The sequence below is a fragment of the Podarcis gaigeae genome, assembly GCF_964106915.1.
Source record: "Podarcis gaigeae genome assembly, chromosome: 7".
Classification (NCBI taxonomy): domain Eukaryota; kingdom Metazoa; phylum Chordata; class Lepidosauria; order Squamata; family Lacertidae; genus Podarcis; species Podarcis gaigeae.
Window position 1 is genome coordinate 60583926 of NC_139683.1, and position 27425 is coordinate 60611350.

At 42.8% G+C, this 27425-nt stretch overlaps 1 protein-coding gene and 1 long non-coding RNA gene across 4 annotated transcripts in view; one reads left to right on the forward strand and one right to left on the reverse strand.

Moving 5' to 3' along the window:
* Positions 1-371: 371 nt before the first annotated feature.
* Positions 372-6985, reverse strand: LOC310848489. The gene is made up of 3 exons (XR_014566450.1): positions 6895-6985; positions 4089-4152; positions 372-1513 (listed from the first exon to the last, which is right to left on the reverse strand). It is a non-coding gene; the product is annotated as an uncharacterized lncRNA (long non-coding RNA).
* A 33-nt stretch (positions 6986-7018) lies between these two features.
* The window catches only part of JARID2 (jumonji and AT-rich interaction domain containing 2), a 184673-nt gene continuing 164266 nt past the window's right edge, over positions 7019-27425 (forward strand). Inside the window, exon 1 of one of the 3 annotated variants that reach the window (XM_083747150.1) lies at positions 7019-8504. In XM_083747150.1, the coding sequence (XP_083603276.1) occupies positions 8460-8504 (45 nt within the window). In that variant the 5' untranslated portion in view covers positions 7019-8459. Of the gene's footprint in view, positions 8505-10465; positions 10606-27425 lie in introns of those variants that run through there. The other 2 variants (XR_014566286.1, XM_083747149.1) reach the window with 2 other exon arrangements.

Sequence of the window (27425 nt, forward strand, 5' to 3'; positions counted from 1 at the left end):
GTCATCTTCACCCCCAAGGTAACTTCTCACATCCTCTACGATGATAAAGCATTTCATCAGTTTGGTGGGGAAAGCAAAACACTACCCACAGACTTGCAACCTCATATCATCCTTGCCTTGTGGAACAGTGAAAATCCCACAACATCCTTATCCACAATGTGTTACGCAAAGCAACATTAAAAGTCATTGAAGTGTCAGTTGGTGATTTCATCATGTGTCAAGCCTCCTACTTGTGAATGATTCATCTTACTTGTCGCAAAAAGGGGAAGGGAGGAGGAAAAGTAAGAAACTTCAGATTTGGTTAGCATTGTTCCGATAGCTTAACGTTCTAAACAAATGAGCATACAGAACCAGTGATGGTTTGTGAAGTGAAGTTTTAATACATAGTAACATTTAAAAGCAAAAAGCATTTTAAAGCAGTTTTTTTAATAAATGCAAGCGACAATACAATGCTAAGGTTGGTTTGCACTATAGCAAAAGCACAGAGGCCAAATGTTATCAGTCTGAATGTTGTAATTCAGGCGTTCCCGTCTCCCGCACTTAAGCGGGGGTTACGTTCCCAGACTCTGTACATATATGTGAAATTGCATAAAGTGGGGAGGGTGCTGTTGAGAGAGGCTGGGAAGTGGCTCTCTTGGCAGATCCCATCCAACCCACCCACCTTCCCGGGGGGGGGGGGGATGCACCCTTGCGTGTGCACACATACCCTGCCTGCCTCCAGTAGCCATTAAGTTGAGCTGGGGATCAATGGGTTGGTGGCTCCTAGTGCCCAGAGCTGCTGTGGACCTCTTGGCACTCTCCTTGTTGGTCCTGGAAATCAATGGTGGTGGTTTCTTTTTATCTAGTTTCTCCCCCACTACCCCCAAATAATGTTGTTGCCTGCTTGTAAAGCAGCAAGGGAGAGGGCAATGGCAATCAGAGGGACTCTCAGAACCTTCCCCAGGAGCAAAACTGACATTCGAGCGAACGAGGGACGGGCAGGAGGGCAGAGGCATGGAGCACTCCCTACACAACAGCTCTGAAAACATTGTGGACCAAAGAAAAAACTTTAGGGCTTTTTAGAGTAATCGGTTGTGCTTGCTGAAATTAAACATATGATGCGGTTTATGGCTATCCTTACATTTAGGAATCCTATACTCACAAATGTGAACTGAGAAAGATTGTCATGCTGAGCACTGAAATCTATGGGTCAAATAATGCACTCAGGATAATGATGTTAGTTCCATTTACCAGTCAGCAGATTCTGCTTAAGATACTTCAGAGCCCCACTCATGTAGTTCACATAATGCACAGCACTGCAGAAATGTACTGTATCTTGGTCGAGATGACATCTATGTATCCCAAGGCTGTAGTGTTGCTCGTTTACATTTCTTGGCCATGCATCTTTAAAAAACATCTGGTGGATAGGTTTTAGTGGAATTGTGCAATTGGGTCAATAGCACAAGAGAAAAGATTTTATCAATCTTGAAACTGAAACTGAATCTCTTGAGCTTGTGATCTTTCACCTTTAAACCTAAGTGAGAGTAAAGATTAGCAGGTGAGACAAAAATAAAACATAATTATTTGTCAACAGATAAGCATGTTAATAGCTTACAGTTGGTGCACATTCCATTTCTTTACATGACTTTAGAGTTTATAACAACCCAGTCAGCTGTAAAATTCAACCTTTGAGGTCTACGAAGCTGTGACAAAAGGAAGACAAATAACAGGACAATGAAATCTTGCTCTTTGTCCCTTTTTCCAGAGAAAGAGATGAGGTTAAGAAAATAATTCTTTTCTAAATTTGGTCTTGTCAGCTGGAGCGATGGCCTTGGAACTGCAACAGCTAGAAGAAAAAGATACTTGCCATACACCTTTGGCCTATCTTTTGGTTAAACAAGAACACCAAAGGTGTTGGCAACAGCCAATGAAAATACAGTGGCACACTGACTGAGCAGATACTATTTATTCAGAGAGTAGCTGCACTGAAGGTCACAATCCTAGAAACCTGTTCATAATGTTGACGCTGCACTGACATGGTCAAAGCACCATATCAGGTACCTGTTTGCTCTAGTTGTTTAAATAGAGCTTACTCTAACGTAAATCCTATGTAAAACATTTAGGCCTGGGAGTAAGTCTCACTGTGTTCAGTGGGATTTACCTCTGAGTAAAACAGGGTCAGCATTGGATATTTTACTGCAGAAGGTGGAACAGCAGATGCTGACCTCCCAACAGCTCCCAAGAGGGAGCAGGGAAGGCAGAGGGAGGGTTATCACAGTGCGAACTTACTAGCAAGAATGCCAGATTGACTCCACTAGTGTATTTGTACCTGGTGTATTTGTACCACACTGACCTCACCACCTTGCCTCTCCCCACCCTGTGAGCAGCAGTGACTAAAGTGTTTGGAGGTTAGGTAAGCACTGCTTATCATGCAATCGGTTACTGGCTACATACTACCAAAGACCACTCACGCTCTCCTGTTACCTGAGGCAGGAAATCCCAGCAATGCTTCCTGCCTCTTGAGAAGTAAAAATACAATATTAATAAATTAATGAACAGTTTGCTGTCATATCGTTTTAGGCTGGTAGTAGGATCTATTTCCAAAACACCTCACACTTAAGGTTGTTTCTCCCTTGCAATCCAGTCTTTGTTCTGGAAGTGACGTAGCTGCACCTGCAAGTTGCAGAATATTAGCTACAACTGAAGATTTATACTTGGGGATGCATGCATGACTTTGTGAGACAAGGAAAGAAATGATTGGAAATAAAATACATTGGAAGCTTAGCAGAGCAATCCCAACCATGTCTACTCAGAAGTAAGTCCTGTTGAAGTGAATGGGACTTACTCTCAGGCAAGTGGATTTAGGGTTGCAACCTTAAAAGAACTTATATCACAACCCCCCCCCCTGTGTTAAATCAGTAATGATAAAGCCTGGTATAATTTAAATATGTTTCTTTTAATCTACACATTTGTCGCATTAATCACTTATGCTTGCCCTGCTTCACAATTTAATTTGTTATGAGAAACAGAACAATCTGTGCACATTTTTGTTGACACCTAGAAAGTGCTAGATTCAGTAGGCACAGTAAATATATCAAGTTGCCTTACACTGAGTCATACCTGTGATCCTGTCTTCACCAATGAGGGGGAACATTTTTTTCTGCTATGGTGCTGCAGTCCCTTGACAGTAATCTGTCAGGGGGTGCATGTGGGCAGGGGCATGGAGGGGTGAAATACAACAGTGGTCTGGTCTTACCTCTTTTCCCCAACTTCTCCCTTTCTCTCCTCACCCAGTGGACTGCTGGGAGAAGGTAAAGATCCTTCTTGCCAGAGGTCTGACAACTTTCAGAAGGTCTCATTACTCCTCCTCCCATCATTCCTCCATCTGCTTTGGTTCCTCAGGGCACTCTCCATGGGACTCCTTAAACTGCAAGGCATGAGGCATGTGAACCCAGAATTCTCACATGTTGCTTCCAACCATTTCATGTGTCATGTGCAAATTGAAAATAGTGGCCTTACTGGTGAGATAGGCTCTTTGTCATTTTATGGTGTAGGCAAAACCTGCACACCAGCCCTGGCAGGTTATGGGTACCAACCCCTATGAACGGAAAACTCTATGGACAGCCTTCTCCCTGCAATACACATGCCCTTTATTCTGCACACCCTCTAGTGCAAAATTAAAATAAGTTAAGAATAAATGTGGAAGAGGTAGCAGAAATAGTATGAAGGTGGGGAGGATAATTTACACAAAATCACCTAGTAAAGGCATTCCTAAACTAGGCAGCAGATGCAGTATAGCATTTATGAATATTTTGATGGAAGCTTCTTGCACATAAATAACAAAAATAATGAAGGAAAAGCTAGAAGGTTTTTTTACTTGATGTGTTAGTTTTCCACATGCAAGGAAGTTGTTGCTGTTGATTTTTAATTGGAGTTAACGAAAAAACACACAGACCATACTTCCCCACCTGTCACTGTATAAACTAGGAAGGACTCTACCACATGAATTTACTAACTATGTTATCTGGCTAAAAGATGGGAAGAATACACAAGAAAACAGGTATTTTCAGGGGCACTGTTTAAAGCTTGCCGCAGCAGACACAACATACCAGGAAGTCAATTGACTCAGCACCTTTCAAATGGGATGCCAGCCAACTTGCGCAATGCCTTTTGCTGTCCAATAGAGGAACAAATAAGTTATCTTTCAGACAAGACCATTTGCATCCTTTCAAGACCACATGAATGGATCGCCTTCCCAGCAGCAAGTACATGTTCTATTCCTCCTCTATACTTTGTTCATTAGAATAAACTTGCTAACTCACTTTTGAGGCCTACCACAATTAGTCTCTCTAATTGGCTTATGGAGAGTGCTGCATGAATGTATCAGGCTTTTTACTTAAATTGTTTGTTTTATTAAAGTCTTCATATGGATGACTGATCACAAGAGAAACGTGTTTTTCCAAGTCTGCTTATTAGGAAGAGAGGAGTGTAGAATACTGATCAGATCATTCCCGAAACAGAGCGCTAGTGCCTGCCTCTTCCAAAGTATAAAGCTGGGATCAAGAGGGTATACATACACCAATTTTTTTCCATGCATCATGGACAAAGCTAACCTTCTTACATGTTAAAAGCACTTTACTATTCCACTGACCTAGCTCAAATAGATTTCAATTAAATCACAGCTTTTTATTAAAGACAACAGTAAGATGCATTTGACAATGTCGCCAGCTTAATCCAAAAGCAATCAAATGTTAAAATGGTAGCATAAAAATCTCGTAAAATTAGAAGGCCTGGGGGAAATAAAGTTAAGAAGCCTTTTAAGAAGACAAATGAAGGTGCCAGGCCTACATTCTTCAGGGGAAACTGGGGTGTCCCAAACAAGAAGGCCCAGTCGCTGTCTGATGATGGGATACTTGGTATTTGGTATCTGAAGGTATTTAATTTGGAAGTAGGTATCCCTTTCCAAGGTTGCGGACAACTTTTAAAGCAAGCCTCAGTGCGCGGAATTGTGTCTGAAATTGGCCTGCGAGTTAGTGTAGCTCTTTAAGCATCACTGAAATGTCTTCTCAATGACTAGACCCTGAAGCTAATTGCAGTTTGAGAGCAGTCTTCAAAGGTAGTCCCTCATATAACTTACAGCTTAGAAAACTCCTTAACAGTTTTCTGTAGCAATTAATACCTTAATCATTTCTAGACCGGAGTATTGGAATGCTCTCTCTCTTTGGGGCTGCTTCTGAATAGCCTGGAAACTGCAACAGGTAAAAAATGTGGCTGCTGGGGGATTGACTGCTGCAGGGCAAATAAAGCATATAACAAGGGTTGCCATATGTCCAGAATTCCCCGAACGTAGCTGGGATTCGGTTGTCAGAAACGGGGATTCAGTTGCCAGAAAAATCTGGACGTATAGATTTTGCAGATTTTAAAAAGGACACATTCTACTCATGTAAAAACACGTTGATTCCTGGACCGTCTGCGGGCTGGATTTAGAAGGCGATTGGGCCAGATCCGGCCCCCGGGCCTTAGTTTGCCTACCCATGCTTTAAGTCCTAAATGGTCTAGAGACGCAGGATATCTGAAAGAACACCTACCACCCTATGATACTAATCACATGGTGAAATCTTAATTGGATACCTGGCTTAGTGTGTACCCACTGTTTAAAGTGTGGCTGGTGGTAATGTGAGACAGGGCCTTCTTTGTGGTGATGCTGAAGCTGTGATATTCCTTCCCTATGGAAGTTCTGAGTAGATGTGCATAGGATTGATTTGTTTGGAACAAGCCCTATAAATGGACCCACAAGATGAATTAGACCATGATAAAGAAAGCAAGAGGCCAAGTAAGTGCCAAACTTACAGTTTATAGCAGGAAGAGACTAAAACGATCCTTTACTGTCCTGTGCCATATTTATTAAAGGTGTTTTTGCTATCCATACCAATTTTATTTAATTTTTTTATCTGAGATTGCTACTGGTAGCAAAAAGCCCTGGAAACTTATACATAAATACATTCATTAAAATATGCCCTTTGCACTGGGCTGCCTGATGCTATATACAAGCTAAACACACACACACAATATGATACAGCAGGGTTTCCTACAGCATTAGAGAAAGGCGGAGGGGTATGACCTTAGAATACCTTGGAGACATGTTGAGCAAGTTTTCTATAAACCAGGCTTATTGTCCTGAGGTAACACTGGCTGGAAACCCAAGCTGTAGTCTCCCAACGACTACTTAGCAACCAGCAAGAGGTATTTTCTGTCCAGCTTGTAATTTAGATAAATGCTCTTTTTATTGCTGCTTTTTAAAAGGCAATGTAATCCTTATTTTCCCAAGAAAAAGCCTGCCTCTAGAATGTGGCCCTTTTGAGTATTCCCCTTCTAGGAAAAGCGCATCCTTCTCAGACGATTTTCTCTCTCCTCCTCCAGTCAAATAAGACCCATTCTCTGCATGGGCCACGGTGTGATCCTATGCATGCTTCGTTGCAACTGGAGAGATGAGGGATGGGGGCTCAGGCTGCATGGCAACCCCATGGCAACTCCTTACCAACGTCCCCCACCCCACCCCACCCCATTATGAACTTTTCCACTTTTTCCTCAGTTCCTCCATATGCTATCGATGATTCTTAGGTTGCATTTCCTGCCCTTGACCTCCTCATCCGCGCCGGCCTGGCCTCCTCTTTTTTCCATAGCCGTCCAATCGAACAGCCCACAACTCCCTCACCCTCTTCTGTCTCCAGCATCCCCTTTACTTAAACCGCATGGACGCAGTACTAAATATAAAACGAGAGAGAGATATATACACACACAAACACATACATATGCATATACATATATATACATACATATGCATATACACACACACACACACACACACACACACATATATGCATATATATTTGCATATGCATTATGTATATTAACCAGGCAGCCCCGTCTCCCCCTTGGCTGACGCCTCCTCGCCGAAGCCACGACCTCGCTGCCAGCGCAGCCGGACTCGTCACGGCGCCGCACGCGCGCAAGAGCCGCCTCCGCTTGCGCCCAGGCTTGGCACCGAAAGGGGGCGGGGCGGGAGGTGAAAGAAAGGTGCCTCGAGGACAATCCCTCTCCCGGCGCCCAATCAGGCCATCCCTGCCGCAGCTGCGCGCGCCGCCCAGCCTGGGACTTGTAGTTTCTCCCTGCAATTATTGTAGCCATTTTGTGGTGAGGGGACTACAACTTTTCCGGAGACCAAGGGCGATTCGAACGCACCCGTGCGCCGAGCTGCTGCTGTTGCTGCTGCTTCTCCTGCTTCTCCCCCTCCTCTTTCTCCTTCTCCCTCTCCTCCTCCTCCTCCTCCTCCTTGCTTCCTCCCCTCCCGGGCACGCGAGGCAGAGCCCCCCCCCCCCAGGACCGCGACCCGGGCCCTTTGCGCACGGAGAGCGGGAGATGTAGCCGGGCGAGGAGGTCGCGTTTGCTCGCCAGGCGAAGGGGGAGGGAGGGCAAGGGAGGACAATTAAAGAGCTTTGCAGACACAGAAAGGAGAAGAGCTGGCGGCGGAGCGTGTCGCGGGCGCAGGGATTGTCCTCAAATTCTGCACCGGGATTCCTCGCCCCGGCGGCGTCAGCTGCGCTCGGCGCCTTCGGCTGGAGAGCGGCCCCCGGGCGGGTGAGGGCGGAAGGACGACCGGGGCACGGCTGTCCAGCGGCACGGCACGGCTGGGCTTGCAGCTGCGGGGATGCAGCCGGAGTGATCTCTTTGCGGCTGGGACCACGTTAAGAATTGAGGCGAAGCCCTAACCCTTCTCTCTCCTCTCTCTCTCTGCCGCCCCCTCTCCCTCATCCCCTCCCGCCCCCCCCTCACTCCGGTCTGCCTGCCTGCCTGCCTGTCTATCTATATACATATTATAATATTTTTAAAAAATCGGGCCATTTAAAGTTGCTGCTGGAGAGCTAGCTGCTCTCATTGGTGGGGCGGAGGGGGAAACTGAAGAAGCAGACTCCTACGGGGTGTGTGTGCGTGCGTGTGTGTGAGTGCAGCCTTCAGTGCTGCTGGAGTTGTCTGTGCTGCAGCAGTAGAAACGTGACTTCCAACATTAAAAAAAATACCTTCCCCTTTCAAATCTTTTCTCTGCTCTTCAAGATGTAAACTACGCCTCGGACACTACGGGCCTACGGATCGCTTTGGTGGCCTGGGAAAAAGAAAAAGAGGACATCAAGGGCGGTTTTGTGTGTCTGTAGGGTGTAAAATTTACATTATGAATCTCTAAAGTGATTTTTCTTTTTTGGTGGTTTGCTCTACATTTGTATTTTTTCTTCTTTTTTGACCCCGCCACCCAACATATTGGATTTATTGCAAGGAGGATTGTATTGTGTGCGAAGAAAATCGGATTACAAGAAACCACTACAAACAAGAAACAAAAAAAAGGGATTTTTTTTCCTGCAAATTGGTTGCGGCTTTTAATTCATGAAGCAATTTCCCCCATTTGCAATCAGAATCTGGATATCAGAATGAGCAAAGAAAGACCCAAGAGGAATATAATTCAAAAGAAATACGTAAGTGGTTATACCGGATCATTTATCTCTTTGATTTTTTTGGAAATGTTCATGAATGTCAAGTTTACAGCTAGCGGTGGCTTTAAAGAATATCTAGAAATGTTGGCTTTTCGTCCGCTGGGAATGGGGGGGGGGCGGGAATTCTCAAAAGCCTCTTTTAACTGTAAAGCGGGTTTAAAAACGAGATTCGTGTAGCGATACCTCAAGTGAATAAATGTATTGACCTCAAATGACACAATCATAATCTAGTTTTAGAAGATGAAAGACACGGTGCTTGGGGGGCTGCTGCGATAATGCAACTAAACTGCTTTCTCAAGCGGATTTACTAATATTTCACTTTGCATGCAAATGATCACATTATTATAACATATATTTAGGGGTTTGAGAAGGCATTGTGGTTGTTCGGCGAGACTGTTAACTTGAAATCTAATACCTGGTTATGGCGTGCTTGCTTCTTCTACTCCCCCATCAAATCTCGTGTATGTGATCGTTGGCTTATCTAGCTTGCAATAGAACCAAGCCAGTTGGGGATCCTGTTACAAGGAATGTATTTGCAAGGCCTGACTTTAATATTCGGGGAAATGGTTTGGAGTTTTGTTAATTTGGTGTGGGCTCACGGAGAAATTGGTTTACCGTTCAGAAAGATGCTTTGAAATTTGAAGAGCCAACGATCTAGCTAATGGTGTGTGCCTTCGTATCGTGTAGTCAGTCACGGGATAACCTTTTCCAATTGTAGAAATGTGTAGAAATTGCTGAGGCCGTGCCTTTTTTTCTTGGCTCTAGCCATGGTTTGATTGGGATGGGGGAGTTATTTTCAGTTTGCAGCAACAGAGTGGATTAGTCAGATGTGCAGGCAGTCCTAATGGTGGTTTAAAAACAAAAACAAATGCAGCTTTTGCTATGGTTAGAATACCTTTCTTGAATATAAGTGGCTCAAGATGACAAAAAGTTGCTTACAGTATAGTGTGTTTGTCGTTTGTAAGCAGAACATTTGTTATGGGGCGCCTGTGTCCTGATGGTGGGGGTATTCTTCTGACTTCCCCATTGATTTTAATAAATACTTCATAAAGTCACAGTAGACTTCGACAGAGTTTTTCCTCCTATTTTTGACGTCTGGAAATGTATTTTTTTGAGAAACGTGACTCCAGATAACAATGGGTAACTTTTAAGAAAATTCGCCAACGAACTTGCGAATTAGAAATACATCCGCATTGCAGAGGAACTGAGAATCTGAAGCAAAAGTATTTTTGTCCAAAAGGGATTGTTTCTGTAGGAAGCCCCCTGATGAACACGCGACTTGTGACTTATGCCTTGCGCACGTTTCCAGTGCAGCGAAACAAAGCAGGAAAAGGGGTGGGGAATTCGCGGCGTGTTTTCCTTTTTCCAAGCCAAAATCTGTTTTTAGATACTCTTACGTCTGCACGACTGAACAATGCAACTCTATCGCGTTCATGAGGCTTGCTGTGGAAAAAGAAGAGAAGTGATGCCACTCCTCTCTCTCCAGGACCTGTTTGGAAAGACACGCTATACTGGAAAAGCCAGACAGCGTTTCGTGTGTTCACACAAGTTTCAGGATTGTCATGTTACGAGAGGGGGGGCGGCGGAGGGAGAGAGAGAGAGAAGAGGGCAGGCTGGTGGGGAAAGCGAGACCCGGGAGGCTCTTTTGGCCATGGCAGTGAATCGCGGCCGCAGACAGCAGGCATGGCTGCTGTTGCTCCGGCCCTCGGCGGCGCGTGCTGCTCCTGGTTGCATCCGTCCTCTCTCCGGCGGCAGCAACAGGTTAAGCGGGATGTCAGCGCGAGCCCCCGGGTTTCCGGCCACTCAGCTCAGCCCAGCCGGGGCCAGGTTCTTGTTGTGCTCGTGACGTCACAAAAGGAAGGGCCTGGGCTCGCCGAAAAAAATCTCCCGTCTCCTCAGCGTCCCGAATGCCCCGCCCACCGGTCTGACGTCATGCGCGAGACCCGGTGCGGGCGGACGGATGAGGGAAAGCGGGCTGCTGAGGGGACGGGCCGCTTTGCCGGGGGCGGCGGGGGCGGCAGCAGCAGCGAAGGGCGGCTGCGGAGCCCATGGTGCCACCGCTGGCTTAGGCCTCCCTGGCGAGGTGAGCAGGTGTAGCAAGTATTCACATACCTCTGACGTGTCCCTCCGCCTCACCTGCCTACCAGGCTGTCTGAACTGGGCAGTTATTCTGCTTCCTCCTTGCAGACTTTCTGGTGAAGGGAGGATGGCTGGCCCCATTTCCGTTTGCACAGATGCTGTGAAGAAAGCCCACTCTCCTTTCTCAAAAGTAAGGTGTTTGCACCTTCTGCTATCACATAAATAGCATGTAGTGGCAGAAGCTGATTCTTCCTTCTGAGTTATGGGCCTGCTGGAATTTTTTGGGTGCGCAATCCTACCATTTTTATTAGGTGCCCCCCGGGGCTGATTGAAGTGCCAGTTCACCTGGCTGGCTTTCAACCTCCCATCTCAGTCAGCCTTTTCCTGTGGCCTTCTTGTCCCAAACACTTAACATTGAGTCCTTCCGTTGCTAGGCCACTGAAAGGGAGAAATTCATGGAGGACTGTATGCCAAACAGAATGCTTGAAAAGCATTATGAAAGACTGCTAAAATGTTTTGCCCACATCCACTCCACAGTTCAAGAATTCTAAAAACACATGTAACTCATTTGCATCACTGTCTCGAACATCATAATATTCCTGTGTAACCAGTGTGTGGATTGTGTCTAGTCATTTAGTTGATCTTTCAGTGGGAGAAATCACTGATGAGGAATTCCAGTATAGAATTAATGTATTTCAGCTTGAACAATGGTCCACCTAGTGTCTATATTGCCTCTGTTACTGGCTGGCTCATGACATTTTACACAGTAAGTATAGATTTGAAGTGGAAGTTTAATGTATCAGTGACTCAAATTCTGTAAGGCTAGATAGTGCTGGAACTCACCAGAGCTATTTTGTCAAATGAAAATGTTTCCTGCTGATGCAGAAATTAGAAAGTACCGTATAGCTGTGTACTGTATAGAGATTGTCACCATTCATCAAGAGCCTTTTGAAAAATGCTGTATAGTGATCCCCCCACCCTTAGCATGTATTTTAAATGTGAATACAGGCATCAACAAAGATGCTTCTCACATGATTTGCTGGTTTTACAATGGCAATAAGCAGTATGTTTCAATTTGTAGTGCATTAATAGATTTGTAATTACCCATAAACACAATACATGGGTGTATTTCACTTTTGTTATTTTTTCTGTCAAATTTCTCTTGAATTAATTAGCTATATTAATTAGTTCATTATGGTGGTCTGCTGTGCTCTATTTCCTAAGTATTTTCCCACATGAAGTAGTCTAATTTTGGCTTAAACTTGAGGGAACCAATATCCTCGCTTGCATACAGAGAACTTTGTAGTTCTTCAACAATATTGAAGTTCTAAACCTGACTTTCATAGATGCCAATTCCTGTATTGTTCTTGAAGGTGATTAACCAACTGTTTTAAATTCACCATAGTACCTACAGCTGAAGAAAGCATCTTCTCTCACCTGCTCTGGGAAGTCAGCACATTGTAGTGAAGAAGGCACTGGACTCTTCCCTGGGAGGCCTCTGTTCAAATGACAGTTCAGCCATGAAGCTCACTATGCAACTTTAGGTTGCAATATATCAGTCAAACCTACTTCACGAAGTTGTGGATTTGGAGGAGAGCTGTGAGCTCCTTGGATGAAAGACAAGCTTACTGATGTTTTAAAAATAATTAATAAATTAAAATGCACACAGTTGGCTGATCCTATGAGCCATTGTGCCAGCAAATATGTAATATTAGTGCTGTAACTCAATGGATGTAGCCATTAGAGTTGTTGCAGGGCTATGTATGTTACAAATGGGATGCAGGTACAGAGGACTCATTTTAAAATTATGTCTGCGGCAGAATTTGAAGCCATGGTCCGCTAAACGGAACATGTTCTTGTATTGTATGATAGTTTCTTGCCTCTGCAGAGGTGGTTGTGGAGGATCCATCTGTGTACAGTGATGGTCAAATCCTGAGTATCTGGGGTTTATGACACTGTTCAGGTTCAGTAGAGTTCTTAAAATATTTTATAAATCTTGTTAATTTAATGTGGTGTTATTTAATGGCATGGGAGCAGAAGACGTTTCCCATGAGAGTAGCATGTCTTGTAGAATGTTAAAGCACTAAAGAAATGTACTGGAATGTGCTTTGAATTTAGCCTAGAAGAGTGGAATTCATCTCTTGTTGGCACTTGAGCTACTCCTGCTAAGTGAGATCAAGGTTATTTTCCTTATTGTGGTGGCATCCATTGAGGAAGGAGAATTGTTCAGTCTTTGGCTACTGAATGTTATTTATGTCCGTTTATGAGGACTAAGCTGTCTTTTTTATTGTTTGGAAACTAAGCCTAGTGTTTCACCATTTGAAGGGGCTGGACTTCTGAGAATATACCCATGCTCCAGGGCTTGTACTGTATTCTAGTAGCATTCCTGGTACAAATTGATGTGCTTAGCAAATCCCTAAATAGCTTGAGCCATACATAACTTGTAACTACTTATTATATCCTATTGCAATTCCTAAGATTGCCAGGAGTATTTTCTTTAGTATACCATCATTGCCTTGGGCTTGAACATCAAAGACAGCCTTCTCCAACTTGGTGTAGTGGCTGGAGTGGTGGATTTAGCCTGAGTTCAAATCCTCATTCAGCTGTGGCATTTGATAATCACTCTTTCTCAGCATCATTCTCCTCCTCTGTGTAATGGAAATAACAAAAGCCTAAAAGAGATCTGCACATCCAACATAGATCTTCCCATTTATTTATGTAGAGTAGTCCTTCCAAAGATGCTCGCTGCTTCACTTTTGACTTTTACAAAATCATTTCTGGTGCAAATGTGGGACAGGGTGCCGTATCCATATCTAAGTAGTAGAGAATTCTCCAGATTGGGAAGTGACCATACTAAGTTCTAGTTCAGTGGTTTTCAGCTATGTTTCAGAGGCTTATTGGGGGTTCAGGGTTCCTCAATAAGCAAATATGAATTGGTAAACTCGGGGGGGGGGGCAAACTCACCCTGAACAGCTAAAAGAGGCTCTTGGGAGGCCGGAGGGACATTGCTGTTGCCTGAGTGCTGGAAGAAAGATCTGATCGCTGCTGCAAGGCCCATTTTCACTTGGCCTAGGGGCAGGGCCCAGACTCACCGTCTACAGCTAAAAGAGGCTTCTGGGAGGCCACTGGGACATTGCTAGAACAGCTCTTGGTTTGCTGTGGTCAGTGGGCACTGGCTAAAATGTTTTAAAACATTTTACATGGTTCTCATTTTGGTCCCTCTGTTTAGTTTTTGTTGAGTTGCTGTTGGTTAAATGTTTAGTTGGAGTTGGTGGTTACTGTATTTTAATTTGAGTATAACTGTAAACTGTTTATTGTTGTTGTTGATTTCTATTTATTTATTGGTCTGTTTGTTGCTTGTATAGGATATCCCCCCCCCAAAAAAAAGTTTGGTTGTATTTTTATATATGTTGCAAGCCACTCGGAGTGGCTGGAGAAACCCAGCCAGATGTGTGGGTTATAGATTAAAATTATTGTTAGACAAACCTCTGAGAGCTTGCCTGCTACTGCTCATCTTCCCTTTGCTTGTGCACTAGGCCCAGGAGAGTGTTGGATGCATTCTAGGTTGCACTGTTGATTCTCGTAGGACAGTGGTGAGGCCCAGCAGGCTTTGAAAGCATCCTGTCACAGGCAACTCCCCCCTCCCCCAAACACTTTCCAGAAACTTCTATAACATACAGGAATTCCTTAACAGACATGTTTGTATGGAAAAGGGTTCCTTGAAGCGAGAATGTTTTGAATGCCACAGCTGCAAAAAACTGACGGATCATTCCTTTTGTTAGAAATTACCCCCCTCACACACTCCGCAACTGGAAATGTTGCCATTTAGGAATCAAGCTATTCCTTTAGCTGGCCATTTCAAAATCTCAGTCAGTGGCAGCAAGTCAAAAGTACTATAAATGGGTCATATTTTTTTTTAGTGTTTTTGTGGCCTCCTTGCTGCTTCCATTGGTCACAGTCCAACACAAAGGCACACTTTATGCATGCCTAACTCAGCATTGAATTGTAGCCCATAAGTTTTGCTGGTCTACTGATTTCTTCAAATGTAAACAGGCTTTTCCCTAGCAGATAAGAATCTGCAGTACATTTTGAACTGCAAAAACCAGACAATTCTTTCCTTTGTTATACAGACTTAATATATATATTACAGTGCTACCTGTATGGCATAGAATTTCCATTAGCTTTACAGGCCGTCCTACACCGTGCAAAAGTTTGTTTTTCTGCCTTTCAAGATGTGCAGTACATTCCTATACATGTTTACATAGAAGTAAATTGCACTGAGTTCAGTAAGCTTTACTCCCAGGAAAGTGTGCTTAGTATTACAGTTTAAGGCAAAAGATTTTGCTGTCAGGTATCTGTCTTTAAATCAGGCAAACTGTTCTTTTAAATTCAACAAGAGTTCTGACATTAACAATATTTGTCATATGCACCTGGTGGTACAAAAACTGCCTGAGAAGGGAAGGAGTTTTGTAGCCAACTCCACCTCTATTATCTTGAGCAGGCATCAAATCGGGTGCTATTTAATTCTGGGAACTGCTCCTAATTTTAATTGACCCATCTGCTGGCATCTTCTTAAAACTGTAATGAAATTTCCCAGGCTGTATTTTTGAGGAGGAGCTGAACTTTGCTTTAAACAATCTAACCTGCATCTATTTTGAAGGTACTTTTGATGGTCAGAATTTGGACTTCTATATATATTGGTGTTGAGCTACATCATGTATTGAATTTGGCATTGGAAGTTGAGGCTCTCAGATGTGCAAAGCAGCAAACATAACTTTTCAGTCCAATGTATGTGCCAAGACAATTAACTTTGTTGAACTGCAGCTGAGGAAAATTTTTTAGGACTGCTCATATTTCTGTGTCAGAAATACAGGCTTCCAAGCCAAGTTTCAGTTCAAAAAATTCCTACTCAAATTAGGACAATCCTCTCTGTAGTTTTGAGGTTGTTCAACAGTTAGGCCCAGAACGTTCAAGTGCTTTTTGGAGTGGCATTGAATAATTATGAAAATGTATATTACTTTTTACCTCAGAAGGAAGATAATACTTGTATTTGTGAAGCTGAAGCTGTAGTTGTCTGGGGATCAATGGTATTCATTCTACATAAGCTGCGATGGTGAAAGTTTCATTGTTTCTGAGAGGCATTGAGACAGTAATTTGTTGCCCAAAATGTGATTTAGGTGTGATTTAGAGCAGGGTTTCCCAAACTTGGGTCTCCAGTTGTTTTTGGACTACAATTCCCATCATCCCTGACCATTGGTCCTGCTAGCTATGGATGATGGGAGTTGTGGTCCCAAAAAAGCTGGAGACCCAAGTTTGGGAAACCCTGATTTAGAGCAATCTTATCTAATATTTGGTGGTTAGCTTGTTTTTAATCTATATCTTGCAAGTATATCTTGCTGAATTGCAGCTTGCTTCTTTGTGGCCTGTGTTACACAATCAAATGAAGTGAGGAAAGATCTAGAATGACTACTTAATGATTGGCTTAAAAATAAATGCGAGTTAGATATAGATAAGAGAGACAGGGCCAGAAAGTGACCTTGCTGCTCCATCCTGCCCCATAACCCCTTGAGCTCCCTCTCCAAATGTTTCTTCTTGAGGGTAGGGAGACTCTGCTGAAGGCACTGAGGGGGAATTGCTGAAAAACTAGGCCAGAGGCACCTTATGCACCTCAACACTTAAGCTATAACGATGTTGCTTTAATATACGTTTTTTGCTATTTAAGTTACACTTGTATATAGCGCCCTTTAGCACTTGGGAAATGCAGCTCATATTTTATGAATAGATAGTATCTCATTAGGACTTTGCGATCCATCTGTATAAAATGCACCTAGCTAGTAAGTTTGATGTTGCTCTGTGTTGCTTACTGTCTCACAGTTCAGTCCTACACATATCTACTGAGAAGCAAGTCCTGTTGAGTTCAGTGGGGCTTGCTCCCACATGTGTGAGGTGCAATATTGTGGTCTACATTGACAATGTTTACAAAGGAAAGTTACATCAGAAAGGCAGGGATGCAATGTGACTTAATCAGTTTCTGTGACACCTTAAAATAATCACTACCATTTTTATTGTGGCATAAGCTTTCTTGGACTAGAACTCACCAACCTGTAACTGCACCAAAATTGTTACTTTATAGTGTCAGGACTCATGTCGAGCTTCCTGCAGTGAGTTAACATGGCTACCTGCCTATGACTTGGTGTTTGTCAGCCAGTATACCAGGGCTAGCCACTGTAGTATCCTCCACATGCTGTTGGACTCCAACTCCAACTACATCAGCTGGGGCTGATGGGAATTATAGTCCAACAGCATCTGGAGGGCACTGCCTGGATTACAAATTCAGCTATATAGATCATATCAGGCATGGCCAAACTTAGCCCTCTAGCTGTTTTGGGACTACAATTCCCATCATCCCTCATTACTGGCCCTGTTAGTTGGGGATGATGGGAGTTGTAGTCCCCAAACACCTGGAGGGCCAAGTTTGGTCATGCCTGGGTTACATGGTCTCTTTTAAATCATTGCGTTGGAGCCAGAGATCCTATGATTGACTTACTCATGAAGCGTCCTGTGAATGAAAGTGGGTGGGGGTGATTTTAACTGATTCCCCCCTTGATCCATTGGAATTTCCAGAAATCTGCTCTGAACAGTTGGAGAGCCCTCTGGGAAGAGTATGGAAGCTAGCATAGGAGAAGGGGAAATTGGCAAAACTTGCCTCTCCTCCATGAATGGATGAAGCCACTGTTATTTTTGCTACATTTCCCAGACATGCTAATTCACATATTTTATAGTAATTGAATATAAAATTATTTTTCCAGGAATGTCTGGTGATTACTGTTGAAGGCTTCATATTAAGTTTAATTATCTGAGTTTTCTCAGTTTAATTTTTATAAACTTGTTATAGCAAAAATTCTTCACTTGTTGATTTTATATGGGAAGGAAGGACTGGAAATCAGAGTTTGATATTGCATGTTGGTGGAACTCTGATTTATAGTTCTGAATTTCCCCCCTACAAACCATAGTTTGCCAGTTCAGAAGTAACTGTTGCAAATCAAGAGTTGCACAAAAAACAAGAAACAAGGACATTGTTAATCCATACAGGCAGGGAGTGGCAGGGTGAGTGCATAAACACAGGACTCATGGTGCTTCTGAACTGACTTGAATGAGGTCATAGCGACTATAGCATCAAGTGACAACTTGAATGTGTGCAAAATGCTGTTGCAGATCAAGCACAGCTGACAATATGGTGGAGAGCCTACCCCCCCACCCCTTTGTCTTTTTTACAGGCCAGTTGCCTATTCTCATCCTGTGCTTTCCGTAGAATGCAAGACAACAGTTTTTTTTTCTATGATAGGCAGAAAGGGAACCAGTGGACCACAAAGCAGAAGGTGTGGTTACTGCATCATTTTGTGCTACCTCAGAACTCCTAAAGAATAAGGCTGGATCTCTGGTCTATTGGCAAACTCGAAAACACAGCTTTTTGCTGGTTGCTGTTAACACACTCAGCACACAATCCATCAAGAGATGTTCATGCATGTGCAAATCGGTTCACAGTCTGAGTAATGGATTGCTTTTGAGTAACGGAGTGCTTTTTTCCCTAAAAAGATATTTAGGGGTACTGTCATTTTGACTCAAGAAAATCACTGGGAAAGGAAATGAAGCCACCATTGGATTCACAAAAGGTTTAGGGGTATGCGTCCCCCTGCATCCCCCCAGAAAAAAGCACTGCCTATATAATTGCCTATATTTCCATTTATTTATTTTTAATCCTGTAGTTTCCCTCCCCCTGCTTGGGTCAGTTTCATTTATAGTGCTGTAAATGTAGCAGTCTGTTGTTTGCATGGCTTGTGTTCCAATGCAATTTCAGCTCTAAATCCTTCACTGGTCTCCTGTGGGTTTTGGAACCTAGTGGTCAGGGATTCTTAAATTGCGGTGACCAGAAATGGACACAGTACTCCAGGTATGGTCTGACCAAGGCAGAGAGGTATTACTACTTCCATCGATTTGGACAATATACTTCTGTTGGTTCAGCCTAGACTAGCATTAATTTTTTTTATTTTTTTTTTGCTGCTGCTGCTGCATCACAGTGTTGACTCATGTTATGCTAGGGGTCTACTGAGACCCCTAGATTCTCTTCACATTTACTACTGGCAAGCCTAAGAACACCTAAAGCCAGCCTGCTGCTTTGCAATGATGGGGCATAAATGGAACAAAACAATCATTTTACCAGAAATGGCAACACTGATTTTTTTAACCCACGTTCTTCAGAGGCAAAAAAAAAGAAAAAAAAGTCTCTCCTGGCATGCTTGTTGTAGAGGCAAAAGCATTCAGTAATTGAATGTTTTGAGACGTTTTGTATTCTTATATCGGGAATTAACTGTATTTCCTCTCTTCATAAGATATATTTCTCTTTGAATTTCCCTTTAAAGAGTATGTCCAGACAAGGAATATCCTGACCACAATCCCTGGTTTACCCGGTGTCTTTTAAAGTTATAGCTAAATTACAAAGATATCTCAGATGTGGGTTTGAACTTCCTTCCATCTGCTACAAGCCTCCCTATTTTGTGGCTCTTTGCCTTGTTTTTCCCCTCGCCACCCCCAGCCAAGAAAGAAAAAAAGGTAAAGAAAAGTTGTATCTGAAAAAAGCTCTGGAAGATTAGCAGATCTAATAGCTTAAATATTAAAATCTTTATTCATAATACCACTGCATTTATGTTTCATGTGTGCCTCAGATCCTGTTAATAAAGGAAGGTCCCCTGAGTCCATAGTTCCTAGGAGATTCAGCAGAATTCAAACTCTGCATGTAGTACATCTGGATGTTATAGAAAACAGGTTGATGGATAACCCAGCAGGGTTGCTCTTGCCTTATTGCCTGCTAGATATCCTAATGATGCTAAAGCTTTCCCTTCTCTCTTCCACTCTCCGAAACATGCACATAAGACTAACATAATGCCAATAATGTATTAGTTAAATGGCAGTTTAGTCTTAAATACACTTACCAGGGAGTAGGCCTCTTTGAGCATAGTGACCCTTGCTTCTAAGTAAATATGCCTAGGATTGTGCTGTCATAGTATTTTTCTGGGTTGCAGGAAGTTCATGCAGAGTCTGAGGCTCCACATACAAACAATTGAAGTTTACTTCTTAGCAACATAAAAATTGCAGCAGTTGCTAGATAACCTGAAGGCGTGAAATGGCTAGAATTGGTCACCATGCTGTGAATTGACATGGAGATTGCCTCTTTTTGCAGTTTCAGGCAGAAACCCCAAATTGTGAGCCAAGCTGAGGTGCTTTTAAGACATTTCCTTACCAAGAGGAGACTAGTGCTAGCCATTTAAATTTTTTAATTGACTCCTCAAGCAAGTTACAGTCCACAGAGTGTACATTACGTTAGGGATATAATATAGGTGAAAGGTGGTTGTTGTTTTTTAGTTCTTTGCCTTCTGGTTACCGACAGTTGATGTCTGATCCCGGTTCCAGTCTCTTCCACAGGGAGGAGGAAACTGCAGGTGGACTCATTGACTGGCTGATGTCAAAAGATGCCAACCCACAGAAAAAAGCCTTGAGATCTCCAGTGCAATTGCCTGAACTTGCTCTAAGCCTGCCTTTATAAGCACAGAGGGTTCCATTAAGCCATTGCCGCGTGATTTCTCAGGACCAAGTGCATTTAGATTTAATGTACCTGGCTCAGGACACTTCTCTGTTTAATCAAGCGGCTGCTTATTTTGGCTGATTTTTAAGGTGCTATTTGTTAATTGTGACATTTACTCAGCCCCACGTGGGTTAGCCAGCTCCTGATTATCATTCCATGTTAAAACTGTTGAAGTAGCCGCTGCGACTCCTAGCAGAGACTCCAGAGGCGGAAACCTTAGTGTGAACAGGCTGCAGCAGGCTAAGGGCCCAGCTATGCATTACATGCACATGTGTGTTAACCAAAACCTGACAGCTGCTTCCTTGGAAAGCGCTTATGGGGCTGGATGTGTTTTGAGTTGAGAGAGTAATCTTTTGGGGCCAGAGGAAGGCTGAGCTGCTTAACCCATATGCATCTGGAAGGAAAGTGTTTCTTAAACGCATTGGCGCAAGCCATGCAGTTCTCCCTTCAATTGCTTGTTGCAGCCCCTCTCCGCAAGAAGCAAAACGTTTTGTTTATTCATTCATGGCAACCTACATCCATCCCTCCATCTCTGCACAAGGGAGAGTTTTGGCAAGTAGTGATATTTCAGGTATAATGGAGAATAAGATGGAAGATTTGGCTGCAGAAGCCTTAAACATGCTGGGAATCCCTTGTCAACCCTTTCCATGTATGCCAAGAATGGAAATTTCTTACTTATATACCACACTAAATGATAATCTTTCTTGCTGAATGCTGCTGCTTGGCTTTTGGGGGTGACAGTGGTGATGGGGGGTAGGAACATCTTGGAAATCTGTTTCATATAGAAGTGACCTTTATTAAGAGTCTTTCCGGCCTGCTTTTTCATTTTTCTTGTGTTCAGTAAACTGGGATCTGTCTATCTATACCTCTCTTTTCAGTTGATCACTCTGCTGAGATGGCCAGCTTTGTCTTTCATATCCTTGCAACGTGAAACTTGTAATCAGCCCAGGCTGTGCTATCAAATTTGTTTTTAAATATATTAAAAATGCTTACAAGAGCTAATTTTGTAGGGTGTAGTTCTCACACTGAATGTCATGTGGAATATTTTGCAATAATGCCTAGGTTAACAATGATAGTCTTGCTGTATTGTGGAGAAAAAAGAAGGCTTCTGTTCAAACCCAGCTGGATTTCAGGCTTAATTCATTGCTCTATGGTGGGATCACCACAGCTGCTATGGGGGCCTTTACAAATGCAAAAAAGCTGTCAATGTTCGTTTTATCCAATGCATAAGCGATGAGGCCAAGTTGAGGAATCCATTCCAACATGCAGTGTACATGCTGTAGGCGTTGTTTTTACAGCATTGCTGTTTTATTTTGAACTTTAAAATAACTTGACACACAAGGGGCTTGAGGGTGGGTGGGGGGAAACAGTCTTGGGATGGGGAAAAATACAATTTAAACAACTTCTGTCGTGTTCTCTCTCTTTTTTTTTTTAGGATAACCACCAAGCACAATTGATTTTCTGTTAATGGTTGTAAGCGGCCATAAAATTATTTGGGAAGATTCCGAAATTAGTATCATGCTTGAAATCAGTGAAGGGCTGTTTTTCTGTTTTTAGTCATATATTGGTTTCCCTCATTTTATTAGTCTTCCTAATGTGGGTGTGGGGGAGAGAGAGAGAGAGAGAGAGAGAGAGAGAGAGAGAGAAAGAGCCTAAAGTGATGAAGCTGTCATAGCTTGCTCCTCCTCCAGGAATCCTGGGACTTCTGTGAGCAGGTTAATTTACCTCTAGCAGAATTATTAGTGCCTTCAAAAACGTTATAATCCCTTGAGAAAATTGAAGATGGTGAAAGATTTTTAGGGCACGTATGCCTTGAGCTGTAGTAGTTCTTTCTATAGTAGTGACTAAGGCCACACAGACAGAAGCAACAGATGTGTATTGGCACTTTTATTTTTTGGTTGTACAGTTAAAAAATCTCTCTGTAAAATAAAACTGAATGCAGTTTTTTTAGTTTCAAGTGGATACAATACTTCATCCCAGTGACATTGGTGTCGACGTTGTTTTTTCTTTTAGAAATCCATCTGACCACTTCATTCTCTACTTTCCCTTCTGTTTGCCAAATACTAAGTAGAACTCCTTCCAGCCAATTAAAGAATAACATTGATTCATTTCACACATTGCTGCTTATCAATGCAAGTCATGGCATTTCACTTGGGGCTGAGAATTTTTTTTTGCCTCCGTGTGACATCCAGTTCTTTTTAGCTCCAAAAATACTGGGACTCTTGCCTGGAGTTCTCTGCACCATGTGCCAGGCTAATGTGTCATATATTTACAATATCATTCTTTGCCCATTTCCTAGGTTTCCCCCCATCAGTCTTTCTCCAGCTATTAATATATATCAGTTTTTATTTTTAATTTGCACCTACAGTGGTAACTGCAGGCCATGGTCCAGGTGTGGACAATCACGTGGTATTTCCCCCATCCATAGCTTATCACAGTTTTGGATTTCATTGCCTATAATCCTGTCTTTAAAACTGGATCATAGTTTTGACATAGTTTGTAGGTTGTAAAATGGAAAATAAGCCTCCAGATGTTGAAAATTACAGCCCGAGAGTGCAGTCCAGGGAAAGTAAGATACATCTAAGTGTGCAATCCTGCATCCTATTACATGGCTTAAATCCCATTGAAATTTTAAGCAACCTACCTCTGTGTGTAGGATTGCAGCTTCCAAATCCACTGAAGTCTGAGTGGGTCAAGTATTGAAATGTATACGCCTGTTTTCTCTGGGTTGTACCACCAGCCTCAGCTATTCATGTTTCTTCAAATCCCAATAAAATCAATACATGTCGGGATAATTTTATCTTTACTTTGGGGTGGAAACTGTGTGGTGTGGGTTTATGGTTTAGGAAAAATGTTTGCAGCTTCTGCCCAAGGGAAAGTTACCTCCATATGAATTTCCTCAAGGGTAACTGGAATGGTGTGGGCAAATCGCTGTGAACTTGGACTAGTAAGGAATGGTGTTCCTTGCAAAATGATCACTGGCACAATCTGAGTAACATCATATGTGACAGAGTCTCATAATGACTCTGGGAGACTTTAAAAACAACAACATAGGATCTGACATAAGTTTCGTTTTAATGTTTATGCTCAATGAAGGCAATGTAGTTCAAGGATTCTGTTGATTTCTAAGAATTTCTAACTAGTCTTCTCCACCTCCACCCTTGAAAATGGCTGAAAGGTGTGGGAACACATTGTTCAGTAGTGACTGACTTGTACTACGTGGTGCTTAATTTCTTTTTGTGTTGACATTTTAAAAACAACAACAGTGTTTTAAAAATGCATTTGTGGATACAGTACAGACAATTGACGAAGTGCTTACTTGACACCTACTCCTGCTGGCTAGAATGGGAATTTTGCTTGATTTCCAGGAATATACTTCTGCCGCAGCCACTTCTGTCCTCTTACCTTGTGGCTTTTCGTGGTGCCATCTGTGATATTAATGGTTTGAAGGGGGTGTGAAGTGCTTGTTCAATCAGGAGTCAGTGGGAGTTATTTACAGGGAAGCTGGAATCTACAAAAATGGCTGGTTTCCTTACGAGATGTTTGCCTTTATGGGACCCCCCCCCCAATCCCCACTCAGGGAGCTGACCAGTTCATTTAGGCGTACCTGTGACTGATGGTTTCAAAGTCAAATATTACAAGGATGTGAACTGAACACGCTCATTGTTTTTGTTTCACTTCTGAGTTTTATCACTAAGTTGAAGAGATCAGGATTTCCCCGTTTGGGTTATTGTGGGCAGATGGAGCCCGTTTCAAAATTTCCATATAAATTTGTGGCATTTAGGGCAGCCCCTTGAACTGGGGAATAATCAAAACATAGGTTTTGTATGTCTGGAAAGACAGGCTGGACATCTGGTAACATTAGTGTATTACAGTTGTTAGACTTAGAAGTATATTTGTTCTAGAGCAGCTGGTGACTGCAATAAAGACTCTCACCAGTTTTAAAGGGTTTGCAATGTTGAGGCTCTGCTGGTGCAACAGGGTTCCTCTCCTGACCCCTCTGGGTGCCCTCAAAAAGGGGGAGGAGAGGAAACGGAAGTCCTGTTGTGCCAACAAAACTAAGTGCATGGAACCTTGGATGCAACTCTAGATGTATGTCCTGCCCTTCCTCCCTAGGGAGTCCATGATGGCGGACAGCACAAACAACAACAACAACAACCCTTTTAAACTAAAAACGTTTTTATGCTTCTGCTTTTCTAAAATCCCTAATGACAGAAATATTGATATGTTTCTGGAACTATGTCTTCAGTAGGACACAGTTTCTTTACCTTGTCCCATCTTGGCATCTGTTGGAAGTATCCCTACTTCTTGTGCAGGTTGAGAAAGTTGCCTTCCACCAGCAAGAGGAGGAAGACAAGCCTCTTTAAATTAACACATGGGTAAGAAAGGGCATGACACACCCTGCTTTGTCCTTGCATGCATCAGGGTGTGTCAGCAGATACTAGAGGTGTGCTGTCTTGTGGGCAGGTGAAGTGCAAGGAGTGAAAGGTAAGCAAGAGGTGGAAGGCAAGGCTTGGCAACACCTACTTTATTCACGCCCCAGAAACTAAGCTATATAGCAGTGGAGTTAAAAGAGCAGAACATGGTGAATTTGGATAATTATGGTTTTTATATCCTGCGGTGGTTTCTGTAACTCCTAGTTTATTGCAAATGTGCAGGGACTTCCAAGAGGTATGTGGACTGTGCTCTTGATTGTAACAAAAACACATTTTCATTCCTTTTCATGCCTTCTTCAAATAAGCCACAAACAAGTAAAATTAATTTAATTAACCACTTAATTCTGACAGTCATATGTTTCAGCTGAATCTCCCTCTGATTGCAGGTCTGCCTTTTATGCTTTCAAAGCACTGGATGAAAAACTGATTTTTGTTTCATGTGGCATTAAAAATTCCTAACAAAGTTAGATCTAAATTTGGATGAAAAATGGATATACTTCCTGTTGGGGGGGGGGGAGGCACAAAAAAGGACTTATCTTTTCATCTTTAAAGAGATAGTCATAGCAATAGATTTCTACTGTTTCTGAACTACTTTTAATGGCATGTCTTTTATGTTTACTCCCGATTTATTTTTGTTCATGTGTGCTAACTCAGAAGGTCGGTTACACCTCAAAAAAACACACACTATTTTGAGATAACAGTGATATTTTCTTAACCAACTCTTTCAAAAATATTAAAGTTCACAATTGACTAACTGTATTTGTAATTGCTCTGCATGCGTTTAGATTGTTAGGAGGAATGGCAGCCAAGGTTAGTTTCCATTAGTACAAGGAGGGAGAAGCCAGTGGCAATGAGGGACTGGAATGAACACAGGCCTTACTGAAGGGACAAGTTTAACATTAGTCTCAGCCACTCAGCTGCAAGCTCCTTTTGGTGAACCTTGTTCATTGGTCCCAATAGAGCATTGGGCACTGGCAGGAAGCTGCCTTGTATCAAATCAGACCATGGGTCAATCTAACTCAAAGTCAGTCTATTCCATGCTTTCTGGCTGCAGTTCTCCAGGGTTTCAGATGGGAGTCTTTCCCAGCTAAACCTGGAGATGCCAGAAATTGAAGTTGGGACCCTTTTGCATACAAGGGTTTGCATACAGTGTTCTGTCACTGAGCTATGACTCTTCTCCAAGATGCTTGCCTTTTTGCTGCCCATCTCTGACTCTTCTGTACAGGGGGACCAAAATTGGGCCCAGCCTAGCTTCTTTCTCTAGTCTAGAGGAAGGATTGTGTGACTATATTGTGTGAGTGAGTTGAAGAGGAGAGTAGACTGTGCCTCTTCTTACTTTTTAAAAGCATTAATAGAACCACAAAACAGAAATGGAAAGGTAGAGACTTTCAGAACTTGGAGCCAAGTATAATTAAAAGCTAAGGAAGTTCTGGTTAAGGGTGCTTCATCTTTTTTGTATGTTTTTTTTGGGGGGGAGGACATCCTCTTCAAACATGAAATTTAGCTGTTTAGACTCTCAGATGAAAAATGCAAGCAGTTGTGTACATGCATCAAATAAGTCTTTAATTTTGGCGTGTCCACCTGTATTAGTCCACAGGCTGCCTTAATGAGCTCAGTCTGGAGGTGTGTGCTGATGTCTTCAGTTGACAGTTCTGCTACAAGGGAGAGAACATTAACTTCGGTTGTGTGATCCCCGCCTCCAAATGTCATGTTATGACAAATGAAGTAATGCTCATAACTAAGCACCCAAAAGTTCAAAGGAACACAAAGGGTCTGAATTAAGCCATGAGTACCGGACGGACAGCATCTACAACAAAACTAAATAAAGGCAAGAATCCATTCACTTTTGTCGCTGGAGTCAGTCAGCGCCCCCCCCCCCCCCCCGCCAGGTGGGGAAAGGACTGCAAGGCAGATACCAGGTCCCTCAGGGCTTACAGCAATCCTGCTGCAGATCTACTCTTATGTTTCAATCACATGAAATCTCTTTCCATTTTACTGCATGCTAAAAGCAGCATCGGTTTTTAAAATTATTTTTGTTTTATTAGGAGCTGTTGCTTTTTGTGTAAGCATTAGATGATAGTCAGTGGGTTTGTTTTCCTCAGCATATGTGTCCTCCCCCTTTTCTTTTTGGAAAGTCTTTACCCGTCATGCTGGCTTCTGTTCTCTCTCCTTTTTTTGTTTGCTCGTGTTCTTTTTGTTAATGGAATGTGTTTTCTGCCCCCACCCTTGAATACCGTATGTGGGGTGTCATTTTGAATTCGTTTTACAAAGTGATTATACAGAAACTTTTCAAATAAGAAAAGCACATGTTTTTAGAAAGCAGCAGCAGCACCTGTCCTGTTTCATTGCTCAAGCAATCTAGCCAGCAAGATGCCATTTGATGCCTGTGATATCCAAGCTCTATTGATGTGACTTAATTACATGGGCGTTTGAGTTCCAATTTTCAGGTCTCCCATGTCCTCCTTAGCACCCTGGCTTAAGGCTGCCCAAGCCACACTGTCCCATCAGAGCAAGTAACCTAATGACAGCCAAAGGCGTTATGCACCCCTGTCTGACTGTGATATCAGAGGAAATCATCCAGTGGTAGGGCAGGCAGACAAGACAAGGCTGAGGCTGAAGGGGCTGTTGCAGGAGTGGATACATCAGAGGAAGGGGTCTTTGGGGAGAATGGAAAATGCAGTACTTATGGGTCCTTGGCTAGTATCTAAATAAACTGTCCTGCTCTTTTTACTTTTAAACTGCATTTAT